At 39.9% G+C, this 27,924-nt stretch overlaps 3 protein-coding genes across 7 annotated transcripts in view; all 3 read left to right on the top strand.

The window, feature by feature from the left end:
* cpne8 (copine VIII) overlaps nt 1–4,185 on the top strand; it is a 57,621-nt gene extending 53,436 nt beyond the window's left edge. For all 4 annotated transcript variants that reach the window (XM_058408787.1, XM_058408786.1, XM_058408788.1 and 1 more), the window contains one exon: nt 1,059–4,185. In XM_058408787.1, the coding sequence (XP_058264770.1) occupies nt 1,059–1,271 (213 nt within the window). In that variant the 3' untranslated portion in view covers nt 1,272–4,185. The remainder of the gene's footprint in view (nt 1–1,058) is intronic.
* A 1,949-nt stretch (nt 4,186–6,134) lies between these two features.
* On the top strand, nt 6,135–15,318 carry lsm14aa (LSM14A mRNA processing body assembly factor a). Of its 2 annotated transcripts, XM_058408166.1 has the most exons (9): nt 6,135–6,434; nt 7,048–7,205; nt 7,303–7,441; nt 7,778–8,035; nt 8,233–8,316; nt 8,811–8,999; nt 10,906–11,068; nt 11,578–11,818; nt 12,182–15,318. In XM_058408166.1, exons 1-9 carry the CDS (start codon nt 6,314–6,316, stop codon nt 12,203–12,205), a joined length of 1,377 nt encoding a protein of 458 aa, XP_058264149.1. In that variant the 5' UTR covers nt 6,135–6,313; the 3' UTR covers nt 12,206–15,318. The 2 variants fall into 2 exon arrangements, with proteins under 2 accessions (XP_058264149.1, XP_058264151.1); XM_058408168.1 differs by lacking the exon at nt 8,233–8,316 and having other exon boundaries at nt 6,136–6,434.
* Nucleotides 15,319–16,784: 1,466 nt separating this feature from the next.
* gpia (glucose-6-phosphate isomerase a) lies at nt 16,785–27,879 on the top strand. The gene is made up of 17 exons (XM_058407841.1): nt 16,785–17,037; nt 18,474–18,564; nt 19,649–19,717; nt 20,698–20,817; nt 20,901–20,984; nt 21,108–21,254; nt 22,757–22,828; nt 22,913–22,957; nt 23,087–23,140; nt 23,363–23,423; nt 23,554–23,597; nt 24,673–24,825; nt 24,976–25,105; nt 26,502–26,578; nt 26,777–26,981; nt 27,205–27,271; nt 27,472–27,879. Exons 1-17 carry the CDS (start codon nt 16,919–16,921, stop codon nt 27,593–27,595), a joined length of 1,662 nt encoding a protein of 553 aa, XP_058263824.1. The 5' UTR covers nt 16,785–16,918; the 3' UTR covers nt 27,596–27,879.
* Nucleotides 27,880–27,924: the final 45 nt, after the last annotated feature.

Raw genomic sequence — 27,924 nt, 5'->3', positions numbered from 1 at the left:
TGTAATGTGTGTAATGTGTGTAGTGTGTGTAGTGTGTGTAATGTATCTAGTGTGTGTAATGTGAGTAGTGTGTGTAATGTGTGTAGTGTTTGTAATGTGTGTAGTGTGTGTAGTGTGTGTAGTGTGTGTAGTGTGTGTAGTGTGTGTAATGTGTGTAGTGTGTAGTGTGTGTAATGTGTGTAGTGTGTGTAGTGTGTGTAATGTGTGTAGTGTGTGTAGTGTGTGTAATGTATCTAGTGTGTGTAATGAGTAGTGTGTGTAGTGTGTGTAGTGTGTGTAGTGTGTGTAATGTGTGTAATGTGTGTAGTGTGTGTAGTGTGTGTAATGTGTGTAGTGTGTGTAGTGTGTGTAGTGTGTGTAATGTATCTAGTGTGTGTAATGTGAGTAGTGTGTGTAGTGTGTGTAGTGTGTGTAATGTGAGTAGTGTGTGTAGTGTGTGTAGTGTGTGTAGTGTGTGTAATGTATGTAGTGTGTGTAGTGTGTGTAGTGTGTGTAATGTGTGTAGTGTGTGTAGTGTGTGTAGTGTGTGTAATGTGTGTAGTGTGTGTAGTGTGTGTAGTGTGTGTAATGTGTGTAGTGTGTGTAGTGTGTGTAGTGTGTGTAATGTGTGTAGTGTGTGTAGTGTGTGTAATGTGTGTAGTGTGTGTAATGTGTGTAGTGTGTGTAATGTGTGTAATGTGTGTAGTGTGTGTAGTGTGTGTAGTGTGTGTAATGTGTGTAGTGTGTGTAGTGTGTGTAATGTGTGTAGTGTGTGTAGTGTGTGTAGTGTGTGTAATGTGTGTAATGTGTGTAGTGTGTGTAGTGTGTGTAATGTGTGTAGTGTGTGTAGTGTGTGTAGTGTGTGTAATGTGTGTAGTGTGTGTAATGTGTGTAGTGTGTGTAATGTGTGTAGTGTGTGTAGTGTTATTCACTTCACCTGGCACTGGTCATAATGTTATAGCTGATCAGTGTGTGTGTGTGTGTGTGTGTGTAGTATTGTAGCTCATTGGAATCTCATTGGAATGAAAATATGAATGAAAATATGAATGAAAATGTTTTTCACATATTTTTGTTTGCAGTTTGTTCCTTTTCGAGACTACATTGACCCAAGAGGGAATCACATCCTCAGCATGGCCCGTCTGGCCAAAGACGTCCTGGCTGAAATTCCAGATCAGTTCCTACACTACATGAGGACCAGAGGCATCAAACCGAGCTCGACGCCTTCTGCTTACTCTTCCAAACCCCTGACCGCATTGTCCTATTCTGCAGAGTCATTACAGACACAGATCTGAAGTGGACCACGGCGCTTTTCTGCACTTTGTCGAGTGTTAGGTTTTCTGAGTCACACAGTAAGAGAGTTAGAAAGCCAACAGAGACTTCTACTTTAAAGCCTGAAAAAGGCCATTAATAACATCGCGCTCGTATAGGAGTTTCAGAACGGGAGAGAGGTTTATTTCTAACTAAAGCAATCATCATCATATGCCTCATACTTTCTGTCTTTGATTTCAGGCGACTGGCTGAGCTATGAACAAAATGTTTACAGTGTTTGTGATTTATACAAGCAGATAATTATATACCTCATGCATACTGAAGGAGCTGAAACTTTTACCACAGAATTGGTTGTGGTGATTTTCTGTTGAAAGGAGAGTGAGCATGCTTCCAAGAGGTGTTCAGTCTCTTCAGTTTTTATTACTGACCATTCTGGTTTCTTCCACTCCACTGCCACACTGTGTTTCTGAACAAGTCTTCGAGCTGCTGAAGAGACAGGCCTTATTCTTCATTACACTTTACATTACTGCTCCTTAATTAGTCTCCCTCATTAAATCTTTATTAACATAGCAGTAAGTAATCAGGTGTTACCATGGTAGTTCTTCAATAATTATTCATACTGTTATAGTTAGTAATTAATGTTAAATTACTGCACTGACACAATCGTGAAGAAATCCTGTTTCTGAGCCACTGTGTGGTCTGCATTAATGTCATACACTTACACAACACTTTTTTACAGAAGCATTGATTACTGATACATCAAACAATGCCCTTAACCCTTATTATTAAATCACTAGCAACTATTATCCAAAATTATTATCATGTCATTACAGCTTTGATCAGCATGATAGTGATGAGCAGCTCGACTTATTTAGTTACCACAATTATTTATAATTAGCTATTAGATTGTTATTTTCCATTAGCATTGCTGTTTGTTATGTTCAATAGTAATTCATCGGGAAGTGAGAAGTGGCTTACTCTCCTTTACTAAGTTAGTAAGTAAACCTAGTCATTAGTTAAGGAGCCTGTCAAAGCTGGATAATAAAAAAAGAAGTTTTTTTTAATCTATCAGTAACTGATGCTTCTGTAAAGACAAAGTAAGCACATTATGGTTTTATCATCATAGTAATTTATTATTAGTTATTAAATAGTTAGACTAGTCAACATGGTAGTTTCTGATGGTGATTAGTTATTATTGAAGATCTGCTATAGTAACACTGCTAAGTAAAATGTACTTCAGCATTAAAATAAGGAGCTGGAATGTAAAGTGTTACCCAGCAGCATGACAATGGCTTTTACGTACACAAGTATTAAAATAATGCTAGCCAGAATTATCTGTAGCTATAGATGCATGGGATTGCATGCACTTTTAAAACGGACTGTGTATTTTCCTGAAGAGTGATGAGGTTGACCGGCCGTATGGACTGTAGGTGCTGTAGAGCGAGAACACTCACTGACTTGTAGTTCTGCACTTTATGATTGTGGAAATATTCGAGCACAATTTAGGTTTTTAAGCCTTCATTTTAACTTAATAAAGTTTACTTTTGATTTTTGTAGGTACAAGTGAACTGTCCATCAACAAACATAACTTTATCCTTCATTCCAATACCAGCTGTGGTCTTGAAATAAGACCAAAGGGAAAGATGTGGAGGTGTTTGAATACAGATTTTAACTTCTCTCCAATACAATGCTTTTGGATATTGATTCATCCGTACACAGAGCCAAGACACGCAGAACTTCCACATGACCAGATAGAACCACACATGCTGGCTCACATACTCTATTATCCTTACTAAACATGCATAAACTACATCAAAGCTTAAAACCTGCCCAGTGAAATGGTTTATCCTCCATCCATCCATCAGATATTTTCAGATGTAATACATCTCATGCAGTTCTAAGATCTGTTATGTCACTGCCTTAATTTTCGGGACTAATTCCTATCGGTAAAATACATGGAAAAGTATTTTCCTGTTGGTTGAATAGTACATGAAATTTCACTATGTCTGTGGAAAGAAAATGAATTAAAAATAAAAACCCTGATAAGCCTACATATTAAAAAAAAAAAAAAGAAATGAATGAATGGAGTAAAAAATAATGTGAAGAAATAGAAATGTCTGGTGTCCATCTGGTAAAGCTTTGGATTACTACAGGGTTAATGTGACAGTGATAACACACTGTACTGAAATGTCTCAGGTTGGAATGTCCTTTGCTTATTGCAATAACAGTAAAACACTGACCCTGGTCAGTTGGATATGTGCACTGGTTTGCTGCCATAAAATATTATCACAAATAATTTCTATAGCCCTGTAGCATTCACCTGGAAAACACGTAGATTTTTTTGTTTTATTGATTTGTTTTTATTTTTAGAAACGTAACAGCACTAACAGCTTGTGAATTAATGTATTCCTTCATTCGGTCATTCTTCTTACTGTTGCATGCATCATACTCGCATGTGCATTGCGTTGAAAAGTGATGAACCTTTTGTATTTATCTCATATTTTTATACCCGCTATTTTTTACGATCTCATAGAGTTTGCCTTAATATATATCACTGAATTGTTGGATTTATGCCATGCCTTCACTGTATGTTTGTTGATGAATTATATATTCTTTAAACAGTATTTGCTTTAAGGTACAATTTACTGAGAGTAGTGTAGTTGCATGATCCAGCTACATGAAGCTGGCCGGTGTTTAATAGCTGTCCAGTACAAAAAAAATTGCATAGGATTTAATACTTTGATGTTACCTATTTGATTATTTGCATCTGTAATGAAACAGAAATGTAGCATATGTGGTAGTATAATTAGTCTGTGGTCTGTAAGATTTCATAGCACTGACTAGAAGATCATGAAGGCAATCATTACAATCTTCAAATGTCTTCATTTCCATGTACTATATATAGTACAAATGGCAGGTTATTGAATATTTACAAAAAATAAACATTTCTAAAAACATTTGATGATGTCTGAGTGTTTATTTTGATGTTTAATATTCCACTGTTCACTGTTAGATTTCTTTTTCTGCACGTCGTAACCCGGACAAACCTCTTAAACACAGACTGCTGTGGGAAAACTGCAGACTCTCTTTATGCAATGATCTGGTTTTGTGTTAAATACAGGGTACATCTGATCTGATATTTATAGAGCAGAAAATGTCTTCAGCTATAAATAAAAAGTCTAGAATGTACAGGCATTAGCTCTTTTCAGGTGACACTGTGATGACTGTAACATACATCATTCTCAATATCTCTGAGAAACACCTCATTACAGCCTGATGATTCTCTCTGTTCATGTTCAGTGTAGCTCCATACTTTCTGATAAATACAGCTCTCTAACAGAAAAAGACTAAGATCGTGTTTTCAGTTCAGAAAGTTAATACAGTTTTATGATCTGGAAAGAGCTATATCATATAATATCACTGTGATACACTTAACACATGTTGGTGTCTGCACAGATACTGGTTCAGGATTGCAAATTGTTCAGAACATAAAATATTAAAAATAATTGATTTAAATGAGAAAAGGCAGCTTTTGAAATATACACTAATCTTGCCATCTATAGCAATAATGATTAAATGCTATTGTATGCATCAACAGTTCTGCTTTAGTCATCTTGTTTGGAGAAGTGAGATATTTTATTTAGATAAATGTTCTTACACTGCTTTATTTTCCTTTGCTGCTATTTTCTCTTCAATGATTATTGACACACACACCGGTCAGTCATAACACTCTGACCAGTGACCAGTGAAGTGAATAAGACTGATGATCTCCTCATCATGGCACCTGTTAGTGGGTGGGATATATTAGGCAGCAAGTCAACATTTTGTCCTCAAAGTTGATGTTAAAAGCAGGAAAAATGGACAAGCGTAAGGATTTGAGCGAGTTTGACCAAAAGGGCCAAATTGTGATGGCTAGACCACTGGATCAGAGCATCTCCAAAACTGCAGCTCTTGTGGGGTGTTCCCGGTCTGCAGTGGTCAGTATCTATCAAAAGTGGTCCAAGGAAGGAACAGTGGTGAACCGGATACAGGGTCACGGGCGGTCAAGGCTCATTGATGCATGTGGGGAGCGAAGACCCCCGCGAAGGCGAAGGCGAAGGTCCGATCCAACAGACGAGCTACTGTTGCTCAAATTGCTGAATAGGTTAATGCTGATTCTGATAGAAAGGGGTCAGAATACAAGGTGCAGGACGGGTCAGGGCTGTTTTAGCAGCAAAAGGGGGACCAACAGAATATTAGGCAGGTGGTCATAATGTTATGTAATTTGCTAGGTGTTTAGTGACACATATCACAGATGTTTGTCACAGACAATGCTGGTTTGTCTAGTTGGTTAGATTTTGGGACAGTAAACCATCACTACAAATCTGTTACCATTATCACCATTTAGAGATGTGAGTTTATTCCCTCAGTCCGAACTGACCTGGGTATGGGCTGATAAACAGGTAATGAGAAATCCTTTACTGCCCTCTTCTGTTTATTTAGGACAGTGGCTCTGTCTCACTCTAACGTTCATTAGGTCATGTTGAGATCTGTTCGGTTTTATTCAGTAGAGAATAATCGAGTGCTAATGTTTTAGGAGTAATACTCCCTTATTTTAACTTTTCTATAACAATAAAAACTGCTTCCAGCTCAGCTCAAGGCTCTGTATGAATCACACACACACACACACACACACACACACACACACACACACACACACACACGTCTTTAAAACTCTTGAAGGTTTGTTTATTCAGATTTGTGTAATGGTACTGGAGTTCTGAGGTCTGGCTCAGTAACAGGACACTTCTCGAACCGAACCGGAAACACGAGTAGTGACAAGGAGACACGAACATTTAAAAGTAAACGAAGCATAATCGTCTGCTTCCGTCAACTTTTAACGTCACTTCCGTCTACAGCCTGATCGCGGAGGCTACCATGTTGCAGTGGTGACGCTGAGCAGCTCTGACCGCGACTGTGACCAAATCCCTTCTGGGTCAGTGAACTGAGGAAAAGGGTTTCAGGAGGTACCTTCCGAGGACTTAGATTTATTTCCTGCGTTACTTTAGGCACCCTGAGGCGCAGCATGAGCGGAGGGACGCCGTATATCGGGAGTAAAATCAGCCTGATTTCCAAGGCCGAGATTCGCTATGAGGGAATCCTCTACACCATAGACACCGAGAACTCCACTGTAGCGCTGGCTAAAGGTGAGCCGCTAGCATGCTAACTGCTACACCCTCACCCACGGACTAAAACAGCTGTGTCGCGTGCGCAATCAAGCCTGATTTACACATCTGTAGTGCACGTGCACACAGAAACCTGAAGACGGACTAGCACATTAGCCTTTTAGCTAGTTTTTACTTATTTACATATTTGTTTAAAAATAAAGCTATGATTTTGGCTAAAACACTTGAACTGGCTTATTAATGATAGCATAGGAGCTATGCAGGCTAATAACGGGTTAAATAGCAGCCTACACTTTGTTTGTTTGTTTTTTTTTTCAAAATTTGAATGTCAGGTATTTTGTTCGTTGTTAGCGTAAGGTAAATGTACTAATTGTTAGAAAAACACAATTAATTTAGATATAAGTACACTGTTACAGGCTGAGTGAACAAGCTTTTTTATTTGTTTTAATGTTTCAGCCTCTGACTACTTTATAATGATCTGTAAAACTGTCCCCAAATACCTTCTGTCTAACATCCTGAAGCTTAACACCTGAGAGTAATTATTACTGTGAGTGATGTAAATATTAGTGGTGGTGTCCTGTAGTATGAGTTTGTCTGGTCCTGACTGATGTTTGTGGTCAATAACTGGTCTTAGTGCGCTCGTTTGGAACCGAGGATCGCCCCACTGACCGGCCCATCCTGCCCCGGGATGAGACCTACGAATACATCATCTTCAGAGGGAGTGATATTAAAGACCTGACAGTTTGTGAACCTCCCAAGCCATCTTTGCCTCAGGACCCTGCCATTGTCCAGGTACTGGACTCATACTCACCCTTAAGCTTATTTGTGGTCTAATGCTTGACTCGTATGACACGCTGAAGCTGGCCACTGATTGCATTTTTCTTTTCAGTCTTCTTTGGGATCTTCTGCTCCACCCTCAGCTTTCCAGAGTGGAAACACCTATGGGCTGTTTAAACAAGCTCCAGTGTCTCCATACAGCCAGTTCACTGCCAGTCCACTCGTCTCACCCCCATTTGGGACTGTTGGAGGTTTGTTTCTTTATAAAATCCATTCTGAGTGGTCTCTAGCTCAGGCATGACCTAGTATGACCTGATATATCAAAATCTCAAAGACCTAACAAAGAGTTTGGTGTTTTTTGGGAATGTGAATTTTATTCCTTTTGCACTAAGCAAATAATAATAAAGGCACTGGCAGGCAGTTTTAATTTATAGTCACAAATATTTTTTCTTTAGACTGGAAAATGTTGTTAGACTCCTGCAAGTCAGTATTAATATTATTTGTAGCTGAACAAAACAGAGTGCTTATTATCTTATCCATATGTAAATTTGTGTTTAAAACCCACACACACACGTCCTTGTCTGTAGGACGCAGCAGTCCTGCCCTTGACCCGTTGCAGAAGAGTCCACCTGTGGAGCCGTCGGCAGCGTTGGCCTCGTCCGTCAGTGGTACTGCGCCTGTGAGTCGCAGGAGCCCCATCACAGCACGTCTCGGCACAGCCGGTACCCAGAAGGCCCCAGAGGCCCCAGAACAGAGGCGAGGCGAGGGCCGGTCTAGACTACGCCCGGGACTAGGGCACGCAGCACCGGACACTAATGTTGTTCATTCTGGTTTTCAGTCAGCGGGTGAGGGAGCAGAACGATCTTTTTTTTGTGTTGTTTTTGTAAGATATACATGACAGCTAGCTCTTGTATAATTGTAGAGTAGCTGGATATTTACAGGAAAAATTGAAACCAGACAGAGATCCTGTGAACTTGACTGAAGAGGGTTTATGAAACAAAATAATATGAGAAAGTCTAAGTTGGTGTATATACTTTCTCAGGCATCGATGCACCTAAAGTGGCTGCGCGACCCGAGTCCGATCAGTCCAGAGGGGACAGTAAGGAAGCCCCTAAGCGGCAAGCAGGTTGTTATATATCTGCTGTAACGGTCTTACACTCACCCATGCTCTCAGACCCAAGACTGCATGCCATATTTCATTGTTTTATGTCCATTTTAGACTTTCATTAAGCTGTGTGTTTATGTTGTGTATCACACAAGATCCATGGTTGAATGCACACACATGCCTGTTTTTTAGCTTTTTATTTGCAAGCCTTAATCTGCTTAAATGTTGCTCTCTCACATTGCCACAGTATCAGTAAGTAAAAAAGCAATGTGGGTCAATATCTATTAATAAAATAACTGTGGGTTAGGCCAGGGAGCAAACCTCAGGTCAGTAAAGCTGTATGGATGCTGCTGCCTGTGAAATGCAAACAGGGCTGATGTGAAAGTTGCTTCACTCGTGTGTTGTGTGGATTCCTGAAATAATCAGACTTTATCCCAGACTCCTTCATGCCATCTTCCAGCTGTGAAATTGTACAATATGATCTATATGATAATTCAGGATTCTTTGTCATGTAGCTGCTGGACATGTTGGGCCACCTGGTCAGCGTCGTGGTCGTGGTGGAGGGCATCGCGGCAGAGGCCGTTACCCTGTAAGAAGAGATGGACCCATGAAATTCGAGAAAGATTTTGATTTTGAGAGCGCCAATGCCCAATTTAACAAGGAGGAGATCGACAAGGAGTTCCAGAGCAAACTCAAACTTAAAGGTAAAGCTAGTGCAAAGGACAGTGGTCATACAGTTAACATCTGTTTTCAAGACTGCATGTCTCTATGTAGGAACATCAGTTATAGTCCTGTTTAAATAATAATATAGTGTAGATATATATCCGCTACTCACAAAAAGTTCAGGATATCAGGCTTTCGGGTGAAATTTCAGGATTCACCTAAAATGCACTATAACCTTTCCAGGTGAACTTAATTTGACCTTCTCTACACTTTTGAATGCACATGTCCAGCTGTTCAGTGTTTCAGTACTTTTTGCAGAACTTGCTGTTCTCTAACAAGGTGCTTAACGGCAAAATTCACAACTGGTGTTTGATCCATGAATCCACCAACACCAATAAATTTTCTGGTTCAATTAGAATTGGTATTTAAACAGTCCTCTTCATCATGCTGTTCACATTTTGACATCATGAGACCAAGACCACACCTAACACCTGATCAACAGAACCTCGCCATTGTGAGGCTTCAAACAGGATGTTCTCAGAGGGAAGTGGCCACTGAGCTTAGAGTGTCACAGAGTGCCATCAGCAGGTTGGGACAGAGATACAGAGAGACTGGAAGAGTCACAGAAAGGCATAGAAGTGGACGTCCTTTGGCCACATCCCACGTTGATGACCGCTTCATTGTGAACAGTGCCCTGCGGAACCGGATGATGAATGCCACTCAACTCATTTAAGGGAGGTGAGAGGAACCCAAGTGTCACGTCAGACCATTTGAAACCGTTTACATCAGCGTGGTCTGCGTGCTAGACGACCTGCAAGGGTACCTGACCACACCCCCAGGCCAGGGAGCATTTACACTGGACGAGGGACCAGTGGGCCTCAGTGCTGTTCTCTGATGAAAGTCGATTCACGTTGAGCAGAAATGATGGCCGCCAACGATGTTGGAGACGTCAAGGAGAGCGCTATGCATCAGCCACTGTTGTGGTGGTGTTACAGTCTGGGCAGGTGTGTCCACTCAATACAGAACTGCCCTACATCTTGTGAATGGTACAGTGACAAGCCAATACTACCTGAATAACATCATTAATCCAGTCATTGTGCCCCTGCATGAACAACACAGGCCTAATTTCATCTTCATGGACGACAATGCTCCAGCTCATCGAGGTCGCATCATTAGGGAACGGCTGCTGGAGGCTGGGGTACCTCAAATGGAGTGACCTGCACTTTCTCCAGACCTGAATCCCTTAGAAAACCTCTGGGATCAGCCGAGTCGCCGTGTAGAGGCTCGTAACCCTGCACCCCAGAACCTCAATGACCTGAGGGCCGCCCTTCAAGAAGAGTGGAATGCCATGCCTCAGCAGACAATAAGTCGACTCGTGAACAGCATGAGATGTCGTGGTCAAGCTGTAATTGATGGTCAAGGGCACATGACATTATTGAGACATTGAGATTTTTTGTTGTGGTATACCCACCACTGTTGTTGGCTTTTGTTTCAATAAATTGTTTGAGATGAGGAAATCACCACTGCAGCTTCTACTTAAATGCCCTACTTTCATGATATCACTGTAGTGTGAACTTTTTACATTTTCCATAAATTTCACCCTAAAGCCAAATATCCTTAACTTTTTGTGAGTAGTGTAATATATTTTGTGAGTTGTGGAATTGTATTTTTCACGTGATTCGAGCCAGTCACATGGTACTTGTTTGATATTTAAACTGATTCACTGGCATCCATATACAGTTCACTGAGAGGGCAAAGAGGTATAAAGAGGAGAAATGATGATGCTTTTGAGTCCCATGATGATCTAAGGAACTCATCTTTACTATATAAATGCATCCTGAAATTGAACATGCGTAACAAATAAAGGAACAGAACGGACTTCTGTAGCATTTATAACTTCAGTGATGTGATATGATGATATTTCTAAATTTTGTATGTTGTGTTTAGATGAGAAACAAGAGAAGGCTTTAAATGGTGAGGATAAAGGTGACTCGGGGGTGGATACTCAAAACAGTGAGGGTAATGCTGATGAGGAAGATCCACTCGGACCCAACTGCTACTATGACAAGTCCAAGTCCTTCTTTGACAACATCTCCTGCGATGACACCAGGTTGGTGCTCATGTTCTGATTTGTGACCATGTCCAGCAAGTTTCAGGTCAGGAAAGCATTTGTAATTTCTCTCACTTTAATTTTTTATTTATTTATACACAAGTAACACCATGTTTTTATGTTAGTAAAAATGGTGTGAAACCAAAGAATACAGAGGAGATTTTTAATTTAAAGTACATAATTTTAAAGTTATTAAAATAAGCAAAGGAAACATTTTCTTAAACTTTTGTATCTTTCTAAGTTTACTCTTAGGAATTTGGTATAAAAATTATACTTCAAAATTATTTACTTATTTATTCATTTATTTAAAAAAAAGTTTACCTGGGAATTAATAGAGTATAATCCAGCTGTGATTAGAGGAAAGAGATGATTGAATTTCCTCTAGTCCTGTTGATTGCCTGGAGCTGAACTCTTTTTGTTTTTTATATATGAACGCTGACCATGTTGTCCAGTATCATTCACTCTGAGTTTATACAAGCCAGGCTAAACGTATTTAAAATCATTTACAGAGAAAGGAGACAGACGTGGGCAGAGGAGAGGAGAATGAACGCCGAGACGTTCGGGATCCCGTTCCGCCAGAACAGAAACCGAGGTGGATATCGGGGCCGCGGGGGAATGGGCTTCCGAGGAGGACGCGGTCGTGGAGCCAGCCGGGGGTCATTTGGAGCAGCACATGCAGGGGGCAGTGGATACAGAGGGGGTTACAGAGGAAGCCAGGGCGGAAGGGAGTTCGCCGGTTTTGAATACAGGGTAATGTATGCTCCTCATATGTCAAAATTTTAATTCTCTTATACAAAACAAAAAATTGTGCCAATGTTTAGTGGGGTTTTTTGTATATTTGCATGGATTTGTTTTTGTACCTGCACACAAGCAGAAACTGATTTTCTTTATTTGCTACTCTATTAAATATTATGTGAAAGCTTAAAGGCCAGACCTGGGAATTGTGATTTGTTGGACAGATTGAGCTCTCGCTACTTGCTTTTAGAATATAGAATACTGAGAAATACGACGTGAAATAATCCATCTCTGGTTAAATGTGTAATCTGGTAGCTGCTCTTTTTGTAAAGAATGTTGCTTGTTTTCTGATTTTGTGTTTATTTATCCTTTACCCAGAAGGACAACAAAGTTTCTGCATAGTGCGGCTGGACGCTGGAGCTACAGGACGGTGTAACTAATGGGTATATGTATTTCATCACTACTTTTGACAAGAAGAATGAAGTAAAAATTTACGAGATGTTTACTTGTCACCAGCACTGGTATAGACCACTGGAGGAGTGGATATAAATGCAATTTCTTTTCCATCTTCTATGAGTGGAAATCTTTCAGCCTTTTAAAATGTAAACCTGACAAGAATATTTCCTGATGGAGTAATTTGTTGTATGAGCATATTTTAGAGCAACTAATGTTTTTGGTTATTTTTTTCTCTTCAGTACTAAACTTGTATTTAATAACCAGTTAGCTGTAAACGAGCAGTGTATATAAATATATATTCCTTTGATCACTGAAATAGCTTTATTATTTTCAATATCTTTTTTCCGTTCCAACTTTTTACTGTATTTTTCTACTTACATTCTTGAGGTTTGTTGGTAGGAATTGTAGTGGTGATTGTTCGATTTGACTAGCATGTGGTTGGATTTCCTTCGACTCTCCAAACAACTCTGGTACATGATATGGCTGTGTTTGGTGTCTTCACGAGAGAGTAAGGTTCTTTGCTTAAGGAAACATCTAATTAGTCTGATTAGTAACCCTGGATGCTGAGGAATGAGTAAAATATCTTCTAAAAGATCATACTAAAATGTTCAACTTCATAAGGCACCAATCCATGAGCACTCAAAGTTATGTGTAGATGCTGCACCTGCCTTGTAGCTGTACTTAATAAGCTGTTATAAGGCATGTGGCTTCATACATATGTGAACATTTACACACACAGGAGGCTAAAGTATATGGAGTGTGATCATGAAGAATAGCACTGGCTCGGTCACATGGAGAAGTCCTTATATTCTGCACTTGAATTTGTTGTGGTATTTCACTGATAAATATAATCTTTTATTGAATGGAACGGTGTATATGATAAATGCTTCCTGTGCTTTAGCATGTATAACCACGTGGTTTTAAAATTAGACGTCGACACCGAGGCCGGTGTATGTGGATATTGAACAGTACGGTGTGGGGCAGACTGGTGACTTCAGCTGGAAGGCAAGTGAATATAATAAAATGGCCACTACGTGTGTGTTATTTAGCACTTATTTCCTCCAGTAATCTGCCGAGTGTTCCTGCACTATTTACCTGTGTAGCGAGTAGGTCAGGTGAGGCCGTAGAGCATAAAGATTTGCGCGATCCTCGACCGCAGAAGGCAGTTTAGTTCACTGCGTTCCTCCTGCATTGTCCTCACCACTGTTTGGATCGATGTTTATGATGTTAGATATAGAGCTGATTAAATATTCCTTCATCTGGTTCCGAAAGCATGTTCATTGTATGGAATGTGACTTGACTGTGTTGAGATTGTGTGTATACACAGTGTAAGCTCTATCTACACCGTGGTGCGTATGAGCCCTAGTCATCGATCCATTTCTGGTTCTGTTTTGTCTCCACACTACACACAACTTCTCATGGACTCGCTGGCAGTCTGTGCCTCGCTGTGGCTTCTTCAGATCTTCTTCAGATTTGTTTAGGATCTCTGATCTAACTGGTAGAACGTTCAAAAATATAACCAAAATGCAGATGTTTAAGATAGAAATAGCTATTTTGACTGATTTGTTCAAATCCCACAGGTATTGGACGATTCTGCCTCATTAAATTAAGCTTTTGAACTTTTCTACCTCACATTGCTTATGATAAGATGGAAAAAAACACTTCCCTATGAATGCTCTATACAACACTACACGCAAAATAAAAACTATTTCACCGCTGTTAATGAAAGAAATGATACCTGTGACAAGCTTCCTGCATTGAAATCTTAAATGTTTTGGAAATTTAACAGTAGCTTGCTAGTTCTCCACAGCAAACCAGTAACACTCGATAAATACCAGCATCAGCTCTCATTTCTCCAAGCCAAGCGTTTTTATTCTTCTCTCAAAGCCACAATTACATGTTTGACAAGATATAATAATTTATTAAATAATTCAGGTTTTAGTTGGTTTTTGAAGCAGTTGATTTGTCTCCACCCTAAAATGACTGGTTTTCACCCCCAGTGGTCATTCAGTCTATTATACATGAGTGCAATGGAACAAAATGCCTGTTTTTCTTGCTTCTTGTTGGACCTTTTCAGTTCATCAGTAAATGATTATATGTGTAAAAAAAAAAAATACCAAAAAGTAATGCAATAGTGTAAGATTTCTTCTTTTCTTGGTCAAAGCTTTTAGAAGCATCAACTCTGCTAGATGGTAAAGTTTTGTCATTATTTTCAACTAGACTTTCTATTAATGAAAAAGTTCAGTTTGTCCGGTGTATTTTTGTCAAAACTCTTAGCATTAGCAATAATATTTTTTGCTGTTTATATTTCACTATCTGGGAGCTCACTAATTGTTTTTGGGTGCTAGATATCACCACAGCATTGTAAAGGACAAGTAGCTACTCTTAAAGCAAACTAAATTTGCACTTTTGCACTTAACCGCTTCTCTCTGATTCTCAATTTCCCCTGGCTTGTTTCCCTCTGCGGTGAACATTTATAAAGGAATACTCAAAGGATTTTTACCTAAGTCTTAAGATGATGCAGGCTTTAACTGTGTAGATGTCATCTTACGAAACGTTCCATACTACATGGAGAACTAATATCCGGATATCCCTTAAGAGCAAAGATGAATTTAATGATGAAATTTAAGGAAACTTTATTTCTGATATTTTTCATTTCTTTCATTCCAGGTTGTGTTCTCTCCTATACCTGTTAGTTTTCAGGGCAATGTGAAATACAGGGTTTATTTAGACATGAAGCGTTGTTGTGTCAGATGTCCACACTGTTCTGTGTGGATTTCATCATGTAATCGATTGTGATCAGCACTGCTGTGAGGATGTCTTTATTTCACCTTCAGCAGTCTCTGCATGCTGGTGTTGCCACAAAGCTCATGAGGAAATAATACATGGCAATGCTTGTTGAGGCAGATACTGTTACAGAACCGTTGTACAATTGAGAGTAAATAATACCACTTCCTTCAGTAAGGTTTAACTTTACATTTTTGTCTTTCATGCATGAGGGGTGTAGCTCAGTGTAAAGGGATTTTTACTCTGAAACTACAATAAACTGTTGATTATTACCTGCTTCCTGCTGAATTCAGTTTCATTTGTTTATTTTTTTTATCTTTAACTCCACTTGATTCACCTTTATAAGTGTACGGATTGTGATTGGTGTAAACAGAAGTGCTTCACAGTTGAGTTGTGTTGCAGAGACCTCTCCCACATCACTTATTTACAAGCAGAATTTTACTCCAGGCTCTTTTTTTTATATATATATATATATATATATATATATATATATATATATATATATATATATATATATATATATATATATATATATATATATATAACATTTTTTTAATGTACAAAATGTAGAAAGCTTCATCCACCATCTGAAAAACTCATTACAGTAATTCAATCCATCCCAGATGATTATCTTCATTTTTAAAATGTATTTGCTCATTTTGATCTGTTGTGTTGTATTAATGATTCTTTCCAGTTAGGCAATACACACTTGGATCACTTTTATTAGGAACACTGGGGTAATACTGGGTTAGAGATTTTGGTTGCTATCAAACTGGAGTCAGTTCTTTGTGGCAGGGACTTTGACAAGATACTGGAGACCGTCCAGTCCATGTTGACATGACTGTGTCGCACAATTCCTGCAGATTTTTCAGGAATTTTCTGTTCTACCACATTCCAAAGGAGTTCTATTGAAGTCAGGTCCAATGTCTTGGAAGACCAGTGAAGAACAACTTTTGCTCAGTATCAATCATCTGGAGCAGTGTTATGCTGGAGGTGACCGCTAGAAGATGGTAACTTGTGGCCAGGAAGGAATGCACATGATCAGCAGCAACACTTAAACAGGCTGTCATGTTCAAATGATGGATAATGGATATAAACAGATCCAAAGTGTAACCAATTCCTACACCATTACACAACCTCCATCACACTGAAGTCCACAGAGATCACATTTTTCCTCATTCTGATATTTACAGTCGATATTAACTGAAGCTCTTGTCTGCACGACGGTATATGTGCTGCTGTCACCTGATTGGTTGATTAAATAAATGCAGGAATGTACAGGTGTTCCTAATAAAGTTCGACTGTGAGTGTAAACTCGCTCAAATCCTTACGCTTGTCCATTTTTCCTGCTTCTAACATCAACTTTGAGGACAAAATGTTGACTTGCTGCCTAATATATCCCACCCACTAACAGGTGCCATGATGAGGAGATCATCAGTCTTATTCACTTCACCTGGCACTGGTCATAATGTTATGCCTGATTGGTGTTTGTGTAGATTGTTTACATTTTGTCCGCACCTATACTTATGTATATTATTGTTTCCTACCCTTGCTTTAATACATTATAAATTAAAAGGCCATAATTTGGGCTAAATCTGAAACAGATATCTCTCTTCCTGATAGAAGTGCGCTATATGTACACGGAGAGAAGGAACAGATCACGCACTACGTAGAGCACTTGCTGTCCAATAGAGAGGCTGCGTGACCCAGTTGGGCGTGGTTTAAGAGGATTTACTATTAGACTGACTCCATCAGTTAGTTCCTGCTGAAGCTTCACGCAGACCTGTCTCTCTCTCTCTCTGTCTCAGTGTCTTTAACACTCACCTGGCTTTATCATCTCTCCACGGAGCCGAGCACCCACACCTGACCATCATGGAGCTGACCAACGATCCCAACTACAAGAAACTGGAGCAGTGGTACAAATCCAAAGGTGCGACCTTGAACATGAGGAAGATGTTCGATGAAGACCAGGACAGGTTCTCAAAATTCAGGTAAATGTGAAGAGTGTGTGTTATCTCCTGAAACTCTGATGTCTCTGAGGTGAAGGTGTGTGAGTTCAGTAGAAGTAAAGGGAAAGCTCGGTGTTTCCTCTGCTTCCTCCTCGGAGTGATTGCGACATGGAGCAATAGTCCAGTCATATTGGCACAGATCTGACCAACGGTACGGCCATCACACTGCAACAACTGTGTTCATGTAGAAATAACGCTGTGTGTGTGTGTGTGTGTGTGTGTGTGTGTCCGTGTCCCTCCCTTCCTCCCTCAGTTGAACTGTCTGTTAGCATTACCCAGCGCTATCAGACGCTAAGCTAGGACAGCATCTAGCTCTGCTGTGGACAAGGTCACTGGTCAGTTTTCAACACACCTCACGGCTGAATGAAATAACTACACACCAGCTCATTTATCTTATCGCTACAAATGAAGCGTTTGACCATCGTGTCCAGCAAACTGAGAATGTAATGGAAATGTGACTTGGCCTTCACCTAACTGCGTTAGGTGTGTGTGTGCGTGTGTGTGTGTGTGTGTGCGCGCGTGTGTGTGTGTGTGTGTGTGTGTGTGTGCGCGTGTGTGTGTGTGTGTGTGTGTGTGTGTGTGTGTGTGTGTGTGTGTGTGTGTGTATAGCAGAGCTACGTGTGAAGCTGCACGCAGGCGGAATTTTGTCATCATGACGTGTGAAATATCTAAAAGTAAAACTGCTAACATTTGGAGTGTGTTTATTTTATTTTATAGTTTTCTCTTATTTTCTGAACTCCGTGTACAAACGGAATAAAAGCCATCATCGGTCACTGCTGACTTTGTGCTAAACGTCACGTACTTAAATGATGTACACGATGACCACAGCACGGGATTAGAAATAATTCTATCTTTCGGCAAGCTTCTCTGCCCCACTGACCTTTTATTTCCAGATAGCACTCTCTGGACCTCCTCTTCTCATACTGTCGCACAGACCTGATGATTATGATGGAACCTGACATCTTAATGATGATTTTTACCTCATAAGAGGGTCATATGGGGTCAGTTTCACACTGTCCAGTGTTGCTTAGTCATGCTATCTCAGAGCTCTGACCATAGGGCAGCTCTCCATCAGGGCATCATCTGAGGTAATTTATAATGTCCAGTTCAGCTCTTGGTATGTTCCTGTGAGGTGAGAGGAAACTGGAAGAAACCTGTGGAGATGATGAGAGAACCTGAGCTCTGGATTGACTCTCGGACCCTGGAGCTGTGAGACGCTCACAATGGAAATAAAGTTGAGTAACTTTACTAGCTGATGGACTGGACTGGCCTCACTTCCTGGATTCCTGTGACTCTGACCAGGAGAAAGCACCAACTGTGATTCTCAAATAAAAAATATTATGATGAATGTTAATCTGTTTTGTTTGGATCCTGTTATGTGGTCTGTTTTTAGAGTAAATATCATTTATGTCCCATAGTGTGACCCTCGAGACAGATGATGGAGACTTACTCCTGGACTATTCGAAGAATCTCATCAATGAAGATGTTCTGAATATGCTGCTGGACATGGTACAGTCCATTTCACAGTTAGCCCTACATGTTGTTCATTGTGTGACCCCATGACTCTGCTGCAGTGGTCTGAGGGCATTTAGGAGTGTGCTAAAGAGGGTGGTTTTGTTTATCTAAACTGTCAGACCTGATCAGTCTTAAACCCATCCACTGGTCACTGTGCTCAGGAGCTCCTGCTTCATTCCCCAGCACACTGTTTGGTTTATTCTCCCTCACATCTTTATATATTGATAAATTGCTGGACAAAAGTTATCCAGTTTCATATACAACAATTGCAGAATATATTAAAGCAGGTCATTAAGCTTGGATGTTGTGACTTTACATCATTTCAGATTCTTCACCATGCTGGAGAGGCTGGTTCCTCACCTCCTCACAGATATCCTAGTGCAGTTTGTTAGATCATTCTTAATCACTTTGTCTAAACTGGGGGGAAAAACCCAAAATGTACTAAACTTGGGAGTCCTGCAGACTAGATCTGGGAACTGGAGAGTGAACTGTTCAGATAATACTGCCCTCTAAAATATCTAAATCTATGAAGAATATCAGTTTCAGAGCTGTGAATTACACAGACATCGATTTTAAGTTGATGTTAAATACAGATCTCCAGAACGAATGAAAACACTCCATTGAAATGAACAACATTTAATTGGATTAGCAATAAATTCTATTTTAATATTAAACAATTTAGGAAACTATTTTATTTTTAAAAAAAATTGAGGAGAGAATAAATTTCATTCAAATAATCCTAATGCTGCTTTATTCAGTAAAACGGTTTATTCCTTCAGAGAGGATTTCAGCATCGAGTTTGTAGATGAACCCCTTATCACTTCTCACTTCTTTTGGTTTAAGCAATTAGATTACTCGATGTTCTAACATCCTTTCTTCTCTCCATAGTTTTGCTTCATGTGTTTTTCAGAGAATAAAAACAGTCTGTAATTATTTTACAAGAAGAAAAGAAGTTTCTTGTGTAATGTTTTCTCCTTTTCATAAAGTATTCCAGTGTCATGCAGAATCATTTCTCATGTATTTCCAGTGTATTGGATTTGTAAGCAAAAATGTTCATTATTTCCCCTCTGATTGTTAGGCGAGGTCAGTGGGAGTGGAGTCGGCCAGGGAGCGCATGTTCGCTGGAGAAAAGATCAACTTCACTGAGGTACAGAGATGTAGCTGCAGATCCATCCCAAAGATCTACAGCTAGAGGAAGCACAATCTTAATTCCTGTATAGGATCCCAAAGATCTACAGCTAGAAGAAGCACAATCTTAATTCCTGTATAGGATCCCAAAGATCTACAGCTAGATGTCTTCACAATCTTAATTCCTGTATGGCAAACCTTCACAGGCACACAGGTTTAGTCTGAATGTATATTGTGTATATTGGCTCTAAGGCTAATTTCATTCCTCTTACAGAGTGGAACCAGAACATATTTCAGAATAATCCTCATGATCTCATTTTACCTCGGCTAAGATTTTAAGCCTCTGAGAAAACAACTTTTCAGAATCGTTGTTATAGTAATTGTTATTAAGCATTTATCAAAATTGGACGTCTCCATAACTACACTTTATTTTAATCAATTTTATTAATCAGACCTGCTGCCCAATCAACACACCCTTAACAAAATACATTAGTTAACTAAAGTTTACTGTCCTCCCATTAACCAGTGCTGAGTGACCTCTCCATATAGGACCTGTGGTTTTACTGGTGAAGCTCCAGAGCTAAGATTGAGTCGTCTCTGTCGTATGTTTTAGATTTTTAGTTTTGAGATTTTATTATAAAAAATTAGAGGAAAAAGAGAAAATGCTAAAATATAAACAGGTGAGAAATCTCTTTAGTCTCTGTGGGATAAAAAGAGAAGCTGATTGAAGTAGGTGATTGATTCTGATTGGTATTTTGGTCCAAGTGACCTCATTGCTACCAAATTCTTGTCCCTATTAGAAATTGACTAATTTAGATATATAAAATATAGAGATATATAGTATGTATGTGTATAATATATATAAAATCTATCTGCCTCTTACATATATCTTTAAAAAAATATATATATTCTGCCTTCAAGCTACAGAATTACAGAATATCAAATCTTTACAAGGCAAAATGAGTACAAGTTAATACTGGGGGGTGTGTGTGTGTGTAGGGCCGTGCTGTCCTTCATGTTGCCCTGAGGAACCGCAGTAATACCCCAGTCCTGGTGGATGGGAAGGATGTCATGCCTGAGGTGAACAGAGTCCTGGAGAAAATGAAGGGCTTCTGCCATGTGAGGAATTTCTCATTTTAATCTTTTGCATCATTCATAGAGCACAGTGGCAGTCATGTTGAGGTGTGTGTGTGTGTTTGCAGAGAGTGCGCAGTGGAGAGTGGAAGGGCTTCAGTGGTAAAGCCATCACTGATGTAGTGAACATTGGCATCGGTGGATCTGACCTGGTGAGCGGAACTGACCAAAAATCAAGTCCAACTTTTTTAGTCTAGTCTAATCACTACTAATAATCGAATGTAGTTTATTTTAATGGTATGGTTTAGTAGGAGTAATGTGGGATTTGTGTGCAGGGTCCATTGATGGTGACCGAGGCTCTGAAGCCATATTCTAAAGGTGGTCCGAATGTCTGGTTCGTGTCCAACATCGATGGGACGCACATGGCTAAGACGTTGGCTCAGCTGAATGCAGAAACCACACTTTTTATTATCGCTTCCAAGGTTAGTCTTAACACCTAACCCCCCCCCCCCCGGGCTCAGGACATGCTTTTGTGGAGCTTGTCAATAATCTGTGTTTTGATGTATGATCTTTCACACTGAACACAAACCGTCAGCTTTACAGACAAAAGACTGGCAGGAACTCGACGCACTGGTACAGCCTGGAACTTGTTGAAACATTAATCTAAATGTTATCGAAACATCGTAATCGAAACATTAATCTAAACGTTATTTAGATTAAATAAACTGACTTTAGAATGAAACTAAGAGACCTTTATACAGTATTATGTAGTTATTAGAGGACATGACCTTCGGCTCATTCAGCTCTTTCTTTTACTGATCTGTTTAAATTATATTAGCTGCATAGTTTATGGTTTAAAGGTAAGATTTGATGGTGTCCCTTCATGCTGACCGAGTCTCCTCACCTGTCGGTCATCTGGGCAGCCAATCAGCAAGCTCTGCCTCTCACACTCAGATTTAGCCTATCTGTGTGTGTGTTGCCTGTGGCTTTAGAGGAAACAGTAAAGGAAGATGGTGTAAAAGTTTGTTTCAACACTTGAACAAACAAGTTTCTAAACTTCTGCCAAATTTAAAGTGTCGATGTTGAAGCATGAAACTAAGCAACAGCAAACTTCCTCCTTTCTGATATGGACTGGTTTCTTCCATCTTGTTAAAAGTTTTTAATATTTAATGTCAGACGTGTAACGAGTTAGTAAAAAGAGACTTTTGAGTCAGTCACTTGATGATCTCGAGGAATTAGCAGAGGATGGATGGAGAAATTTGATCTGTGTTATTGCTGCAGTCCTTATTCTAACACACCATGTCAGGATGGAGGAAAAATACCAACCCTGTGTCTGAATTCAGTCACTGTTCATACTAAACAGAATCCTAGATCAGCATTAGTGCTGTAATAACTGTGGGTCTGTGAACACTTTTTTTCAGCTAATATTGCTCAGTGGTTTTTTCACGGAGGAGGAGGAGAGGTGTGCAGAGAGGTGTTACTGAAATGTGGAGAAATAAATCGATGACGCAGCATAAATTTTATAAGTTTTGAGTAAAAGCTCAAATCTAACAAGCAGGTGACTGTGTGTGTGTGTGTGTAAATAGGCAACAATGTTCTTTTCAGTTACACGACATGGTGTGTGTGTGTGTCCCAGAACTTGCATAATCTTGCAACACACTCCGAAGTGTGTTATCTTAGCAAAAACAAACACACATACTTTTTTAGTTTATAGTATAAGTAGCACACACACCCTTAACTGATTATAAAGTCTGCTGTGAAAAGGCTTTAAGGGTTTACTCCACGTAGTCACCTCTGTGTTTATTAGCTCCTGAGTGTAGACGGTGTAGTGAAGGTAGGGAAAGGTACGAACACGCTGCCCTGCTGTTTAAACACTGCACTCATTACCCCCGATGCTCTGTTTAAAAAAAAAAAAAACTGCCTGATGCTCATGTCAACTTGAAATAGCAAGAATAAAATGTCCCTGTGTGTTTGGCTGTTCTAGACCTTCACCACGCAGGAGACCATCACCAACGCCGAGTCGGCTAAAGAGTGGTTCCTGCAGACGGCCAAGGACGTGAGTGTCCAGACTCGAATATGTTCCACAGCCTGTAAGTGCTGAAGGTTCGGAGCTGACACAGTAATATGGTTTATGTTACAGGCTTCTGCTGTGGCCAAACACTTTGTGGCTCTGTCCACCAACACGGTGAGCCATTTATACAATGATTTTGTTTTTTTGTTGTTGTTTTTTTATAGCCAGAAAATTGAGCACCAAATCAACTGGACTTCTGTCGAATTTTAAAAATGATGGGTTTTTTTCCTGTTTCTTTTTCAGCCCAAAGTGAGAGACTTCGGTATCGACACGGAGAACATGTTTGAGTTCTGGGATGTGAGTAGGTCACACTGCCACTCGGAATGAGCGCAGCATTAAAAACACAGAGGAGTGAGGTTAATTGCCTGCACTGACCATGACTCTGACCCTGACCTGTCAGCATGATAATATTACTGAGTGATTAATTAGTTAATTGCATGATTTCTTGCATAATGACTTTACTTATTATAATAAGGAAATGTAGAGCTACTTAAGTGTGCTTGTTTTTTTTTTTTTTAGTGGGTTGGTGGCCGTTATTCGCTGTGGTCAGCTATTGGTTTGTCTATCGCTCTGCACGTAGGTATGTCTGCTCGAGAATGATGCTCTAATGATGTATGGAGTTATGATCAGTAATATGTGACTCATTTAAATAGATATTTAAATAACCTTCTGCATTTCTGAGTGGTTGGGTGTGTTTGTGTCTCTTGCAGGGTTCAACAACTTCGAGCAGCTTCTAGCCGGTGCCCACTGGATGGTCTGTACTTTACATGTCCCTCTTTACAAATGTAGAAATACACAAATCTGTTCCATAGTCTCTTCTGTAGTTTTAGTCTGAACTGCTTTGTGTGTGTGTGTAAGAGAAACCTGTGGACAGAATGACCGGTCAGATTATCATCTGATTGATTGATTTCAGATTTAATAATCATGATCATTCAAAATGGGTGTTTTCACTAGATTAAGAATTCATTTCTTCTAAATTCATTCAACGTCATTAGCTGGCTGAATTTGGTCATTTGAGAGATTCTTGTATTGATTGGAAAGAACAAACACTGACATTTTAATCCATGGTCAGCAAGTTTTGCCTAATAAGAATGTTCTGGAGCCCTGGAGAGGTCACTAAAAGATTTATTTTGTACAAAATGCAGTATAAATACCAAATCAGGTTTATTTAGGCTCTTATCATTTTTGTAATAGATTTGTTTCAGTTTATTTGTGCATGAGTTCATAGGCATGGAAGTCTGTCTGTTTGGTCCAGTAAAACTGATAAGGATCCAGAATATGAATGTGTGTAATGTGTACTCTAGTGTATTTTATTCTGATGCGTCTCAATACATCCTCATGCCAAAGTACACTTTAATTAAATCTCTGTCCACAGAGACATTGAATACACTTCTTAAATTTATGACGCTTTATAAAGTGGGTTATAATCGCCTTATCCACTGAATCCTGCTGAGGTTTTCTTTAGATGAAAGATTTGAAAACATGGAGCAGAAGACTCGGAGCATGACGAAGGAAATGATTTGCACACATTGCAATTTTGTGGCCCGGAATAAATATGGATCTGTAACCCTTCAGTGTTTACAGTGGGTTTAATAAGTCTGTTTCTGAGCGGATTTAAGTTTGCTGACAAAACGTCACTGGGTCAAAACGCAGACTGTCCGTTTCTCTGCAACTCGGCCATTTACATATAACTAACAGGGTCATGGTTTCGTCCTGGTTTGATTCAGCTCATCTTTACAGGGTTAATAAAAACTGATTATCAAGAGTAAGAGACTATCTGTGTACTGGAATGTATAGACATGTTACTGTTGTGTTTCTCCCTTATCCAGGATAAACACTTCTGCTCAGCTCCGCTGGAGAAGAATGTACCTGTGCTGCTTGCCTTGCTGGGGGTCTGGTACATCAACTTCTTCCAGGCTGAGACTCATGCCATGTTGCCCTATGACCAGTACATGCACCGCTTTGCAGCTTATTTCCAGCAGGTCAGTTATGTAAAAACCACAACATGTGAAACAAACGGTTGCATTTCTTCATGCAGAAAGCTTTGAGGAAATGCTGGTTTTTGTGATCTTTGTTCTTATTGAGAGCATGTTCGTACAGCTGAGTGTGTAATCCATGCCTGGTATTTACAGGGTGACATGGAGTCTAATGGAAAGTACATCAGCAAGAATGGAACCCGTGTGAACTACCACACAGGACCAATCGTGTGGGGAGAACCGGGGACGAACGGCCAGCATGCTTTCTACCAGCTCATTCACCAAGGTACACGAGAGCGCCGTCTCCAATCTGCACACGCTAATCTTATACACCATCTACCTGAACATCTAGTTTTTGCAGCTTTAATCCAGCAGAATTCAGCATTAATGATCTGAACTAAAGTGAAATGAAATTACTGTGAGCGCATCACAACCATGAACAACACTAAAACTTCTACAGGAATAAAAAGCTTTATTTTTAATCCGAGATATTCAGCAACAACGGTTTTCCCTCTATTAAAGCTCTCTGTTCGTGCCTCAGTGCCCTCTGATGTGTATATACTGACCAGGCATAACATTATGACCACCTGCCTAATATTGTGCCGGTCCCCCTTTTCCTGCCAAAACAGCCCTGACCCGTCCTGCACTGTGTATCCTGACCCCTTTCTATCAGAACCAGCATTAACGTCTTCAGCAATTTGAGCAACAGTAGCTCGTCTGTTGGATCGGATCACACGGTCCAGCCTTCACTCCCCACATGCATCAGTGAGCCTTGACCGCCCGTGACCCTGTCTCCAGTTCACCACTGTTGATAGATACTGACCACTGCAGACCGGGAACACCCCACAAGAGCTGCAGTTTTGGAGATGCTCTGATCCAGTGGTCTAGCCATCACAATTTGGCCCTTTTGGTCAAACTCGCTCAAATCCTTACGCTTGTCCATTTTTCCTGCTTCTAACATCAACTTTGAGGACAAAATGTTCACTTGCTGCCTAATATATCCCACCCACTAACAGGTGCCATGATGAGATCACCGGCACCTGGCACTGGTCATAATGTTATGCCTGATCAGTGTATAAATATAGAGCAGAGAACAAAAGTACTGTGTATAGTTTTAAATTTCACTTTTTAGTAGGTTTACTCTTGTTGTTTTATTGTTTATACTAAAGAGGGAAAAAGTAAGCATTATAAGACCTGGATTAAGGCTCTTCATTCCCTAATCAGGATGTTTTTATAGCTATAAAAAAAACTTAAAATCAACTCCAGGATAATGAGAGGAGATTTTCTGATAATCTGAGAACATCACATTTCTCATTTACATGCATTTCCTAACAGAAATGGTTTTTTTGTTTTTGTGTTTTAAATCTCTATTAGGCTTCTATTATCTGAAGTGTCTGTAAATGATTTACTCTAGAAATAATGATAGTGTTATTAGAAGTGTGTTAATATAAACCCCAAGCTAGACTTACACCTGGCACTACTGTCAGGGCGTGTGTTGTAGAGAATGAAATCTCCTGACCAATCAGAATCTGGACTTTAACAGCTCTGGGTAGAAAAATTTATTTTTAAAGTATAATAAGTTCCAGATCTAAAACCTTATTGTTTTTGTGTTTTCTGGAGCAGAGAAGCCTTCATTTAATCTGATGGGTTTTTTTTTCCCTTTCATCTCTCTTCTTTTCTAGGGACCCGTATGATCCCAGCTGACTTCCTCATTCCTGCTCAATCCCAGCATCCAATCAGAGACAGTCTGCATCACAAGGTGTGTGTTCAGTTTGCACTCGCTCTTGTGGGTCTTTTTTGAAGTGTGTGTTGGAAACACCTGAAGCACAAACAAGATGGAAATATTGATCAGAAGTTACCCAAAAATAAATTCTGTTCAGATGAGAGTGTAGTGACGGAGTTATTGTACACTTTATCATTGTGATATATTTTATAAGCTGGATTTTACGCTTTTCAGATCCTGATGGCCAACTTCCTGGCTCAGACTGAGGCTCTGATGAAGGGAAAGACACCAGATGAAGCCAGAAAGGAGCTGGAGGCTGCTGGCATGAGCGGTGATGCTCTGGAGCGACTCCTCCCACATAAAGTATTCCAAGGAAACAAGCCAAGCAACTCCATCATCTTCAAGAAGCTGACTCCGTTCATGCTGGGAGCTCTGGTTGGTAAGTGAGGAACATGGAGCTGGTTGTGCTGGTGGGGTTATGTTCTATACTATTAGCTTCCTGTGTGTGTCACCCATATATTTAATTCAATTTATTTATTTCAATATACTCTGAGTAACTATAAACTGTATTTATTTATTAGAAAAAGTCTAAATCTTATTTATTGTAATGAGTTACTTGTTGTGAAATGTGTTTTTTTTTTTTTTTGTTGTTGTTTTTTTAGCCATGTATGAACACAAAATCTTTGTGCAAGGTGTGATCTGGAACATTAACAGTTATGACCAGTGGGGGTGAGTAATAACATGTCCTCCATTTCCTCTGAAAGCTCTTAAAGCATGTGAATTATTTTAACAAAATGACTTTAAATCTCAGACCTGCTCCACTGCAGTGTCATGTTCTAATAAAACAGGAGCTTGGGAGCACTAGGGTGTGCTGTTGAACTGTCTTTTAGTGATGAACGGTCTGAAGGAATGCTGTGATCTGTCTTTAGTGTGGAGCTGGGCAAACAGCTGGCTAAGAAGATCGAGCCCGAGCTGCAGGACGATTCCGAGGTCCAGACTCACGACTCCTCCACCAACGGGCTCATCGGCTTCTTCAAGAAAAATCGTGCGTGAATCGCGCGGTCAGACCTTCTGCAGCACTTCTCCGATGTAGTGTAGGCCTAACGCAGGACGAAGAGCACTTTACATATATAACCCTTGTCTATTTTGATGGTCTCTGTGCACTGTGAGATTTGTCTGTATTCGTTTACCTGTTCTAACCTGTAAAAGGAATCCTCATTCCTGTATGCACTGCGAGGTCTGGAACGCTGTAACTCCCCCCTCACACTTCTCTTCCTACACGCTTTGCCATCTGCTTGGTCAAAACCAGCTGGACAAAATAAAGATCTTATTTATCATGTTGTTGCTGTGTGGGTTTGGGAGACTAAAATGTGTTTTGAATA

The sequence above is a fragment of the Hemibagrus wyckioides genome, linkage group LG14, assembly GCF_019097595.1.
Source record: "Hemibagrus wyckioides isolate EC202008001 linkage group LG14, SWU_Hwy_1.0, whole genome shotgun sequence".
Classification (NCBI taxonomy): domain Eukaryota; kingdom Metazoa; phylum Chordata; class Actinopteri; order Siluriformes; family Bagridae; genus Hemibagrus; species Hemibagrus wyckioides.
This window is presented reverse-complemented; position numbering and strand designations above follow the sequence as displayed.

Coding starts and splice junctions, on each gene's coding strand:
- lsm14aa (XM_058408166.1), top strand. CDS start 6,314: ATGAGCGGAGGGACGCCGTATATCGGGAGTAAAATCAGCCTGATTTCC. Junction 6,435..7,047: donor CACTGTAGCGCTGGCTAAAG/GTGAGCCGCTAG, acceptor AACTGGTCTTAG/TGCGCTCGTTTGGAACCGAG. Junction 11,069..11,577: donor ATCTCCTGCGATGACACCAG/GTTGGTGCTCAT, acceptor AATCATTTACAG/AGAAAGGAGACAGACGTGGG.
- gpia (XM_058407841.1), top strand. CDS start 16,919: ATGGAGCTGACCAACGATCCCAACTACAAGAAACTGGAGCAGTGGTAC. Junction 18,565..19,648: donor TGAATATGCTGCTGGACATG/GTACAGTCCATT, acceptor TCTGATTGTTAG/GCGAGGTCAGTGGGAGTGGA. Junction 20,985..21,107: donor GCATCGGTGGATCTGACCTG/GTGAGCGGAACT, acceptor ATTTGTGTGCAG/GGTCCATTGATGGTGACCGA.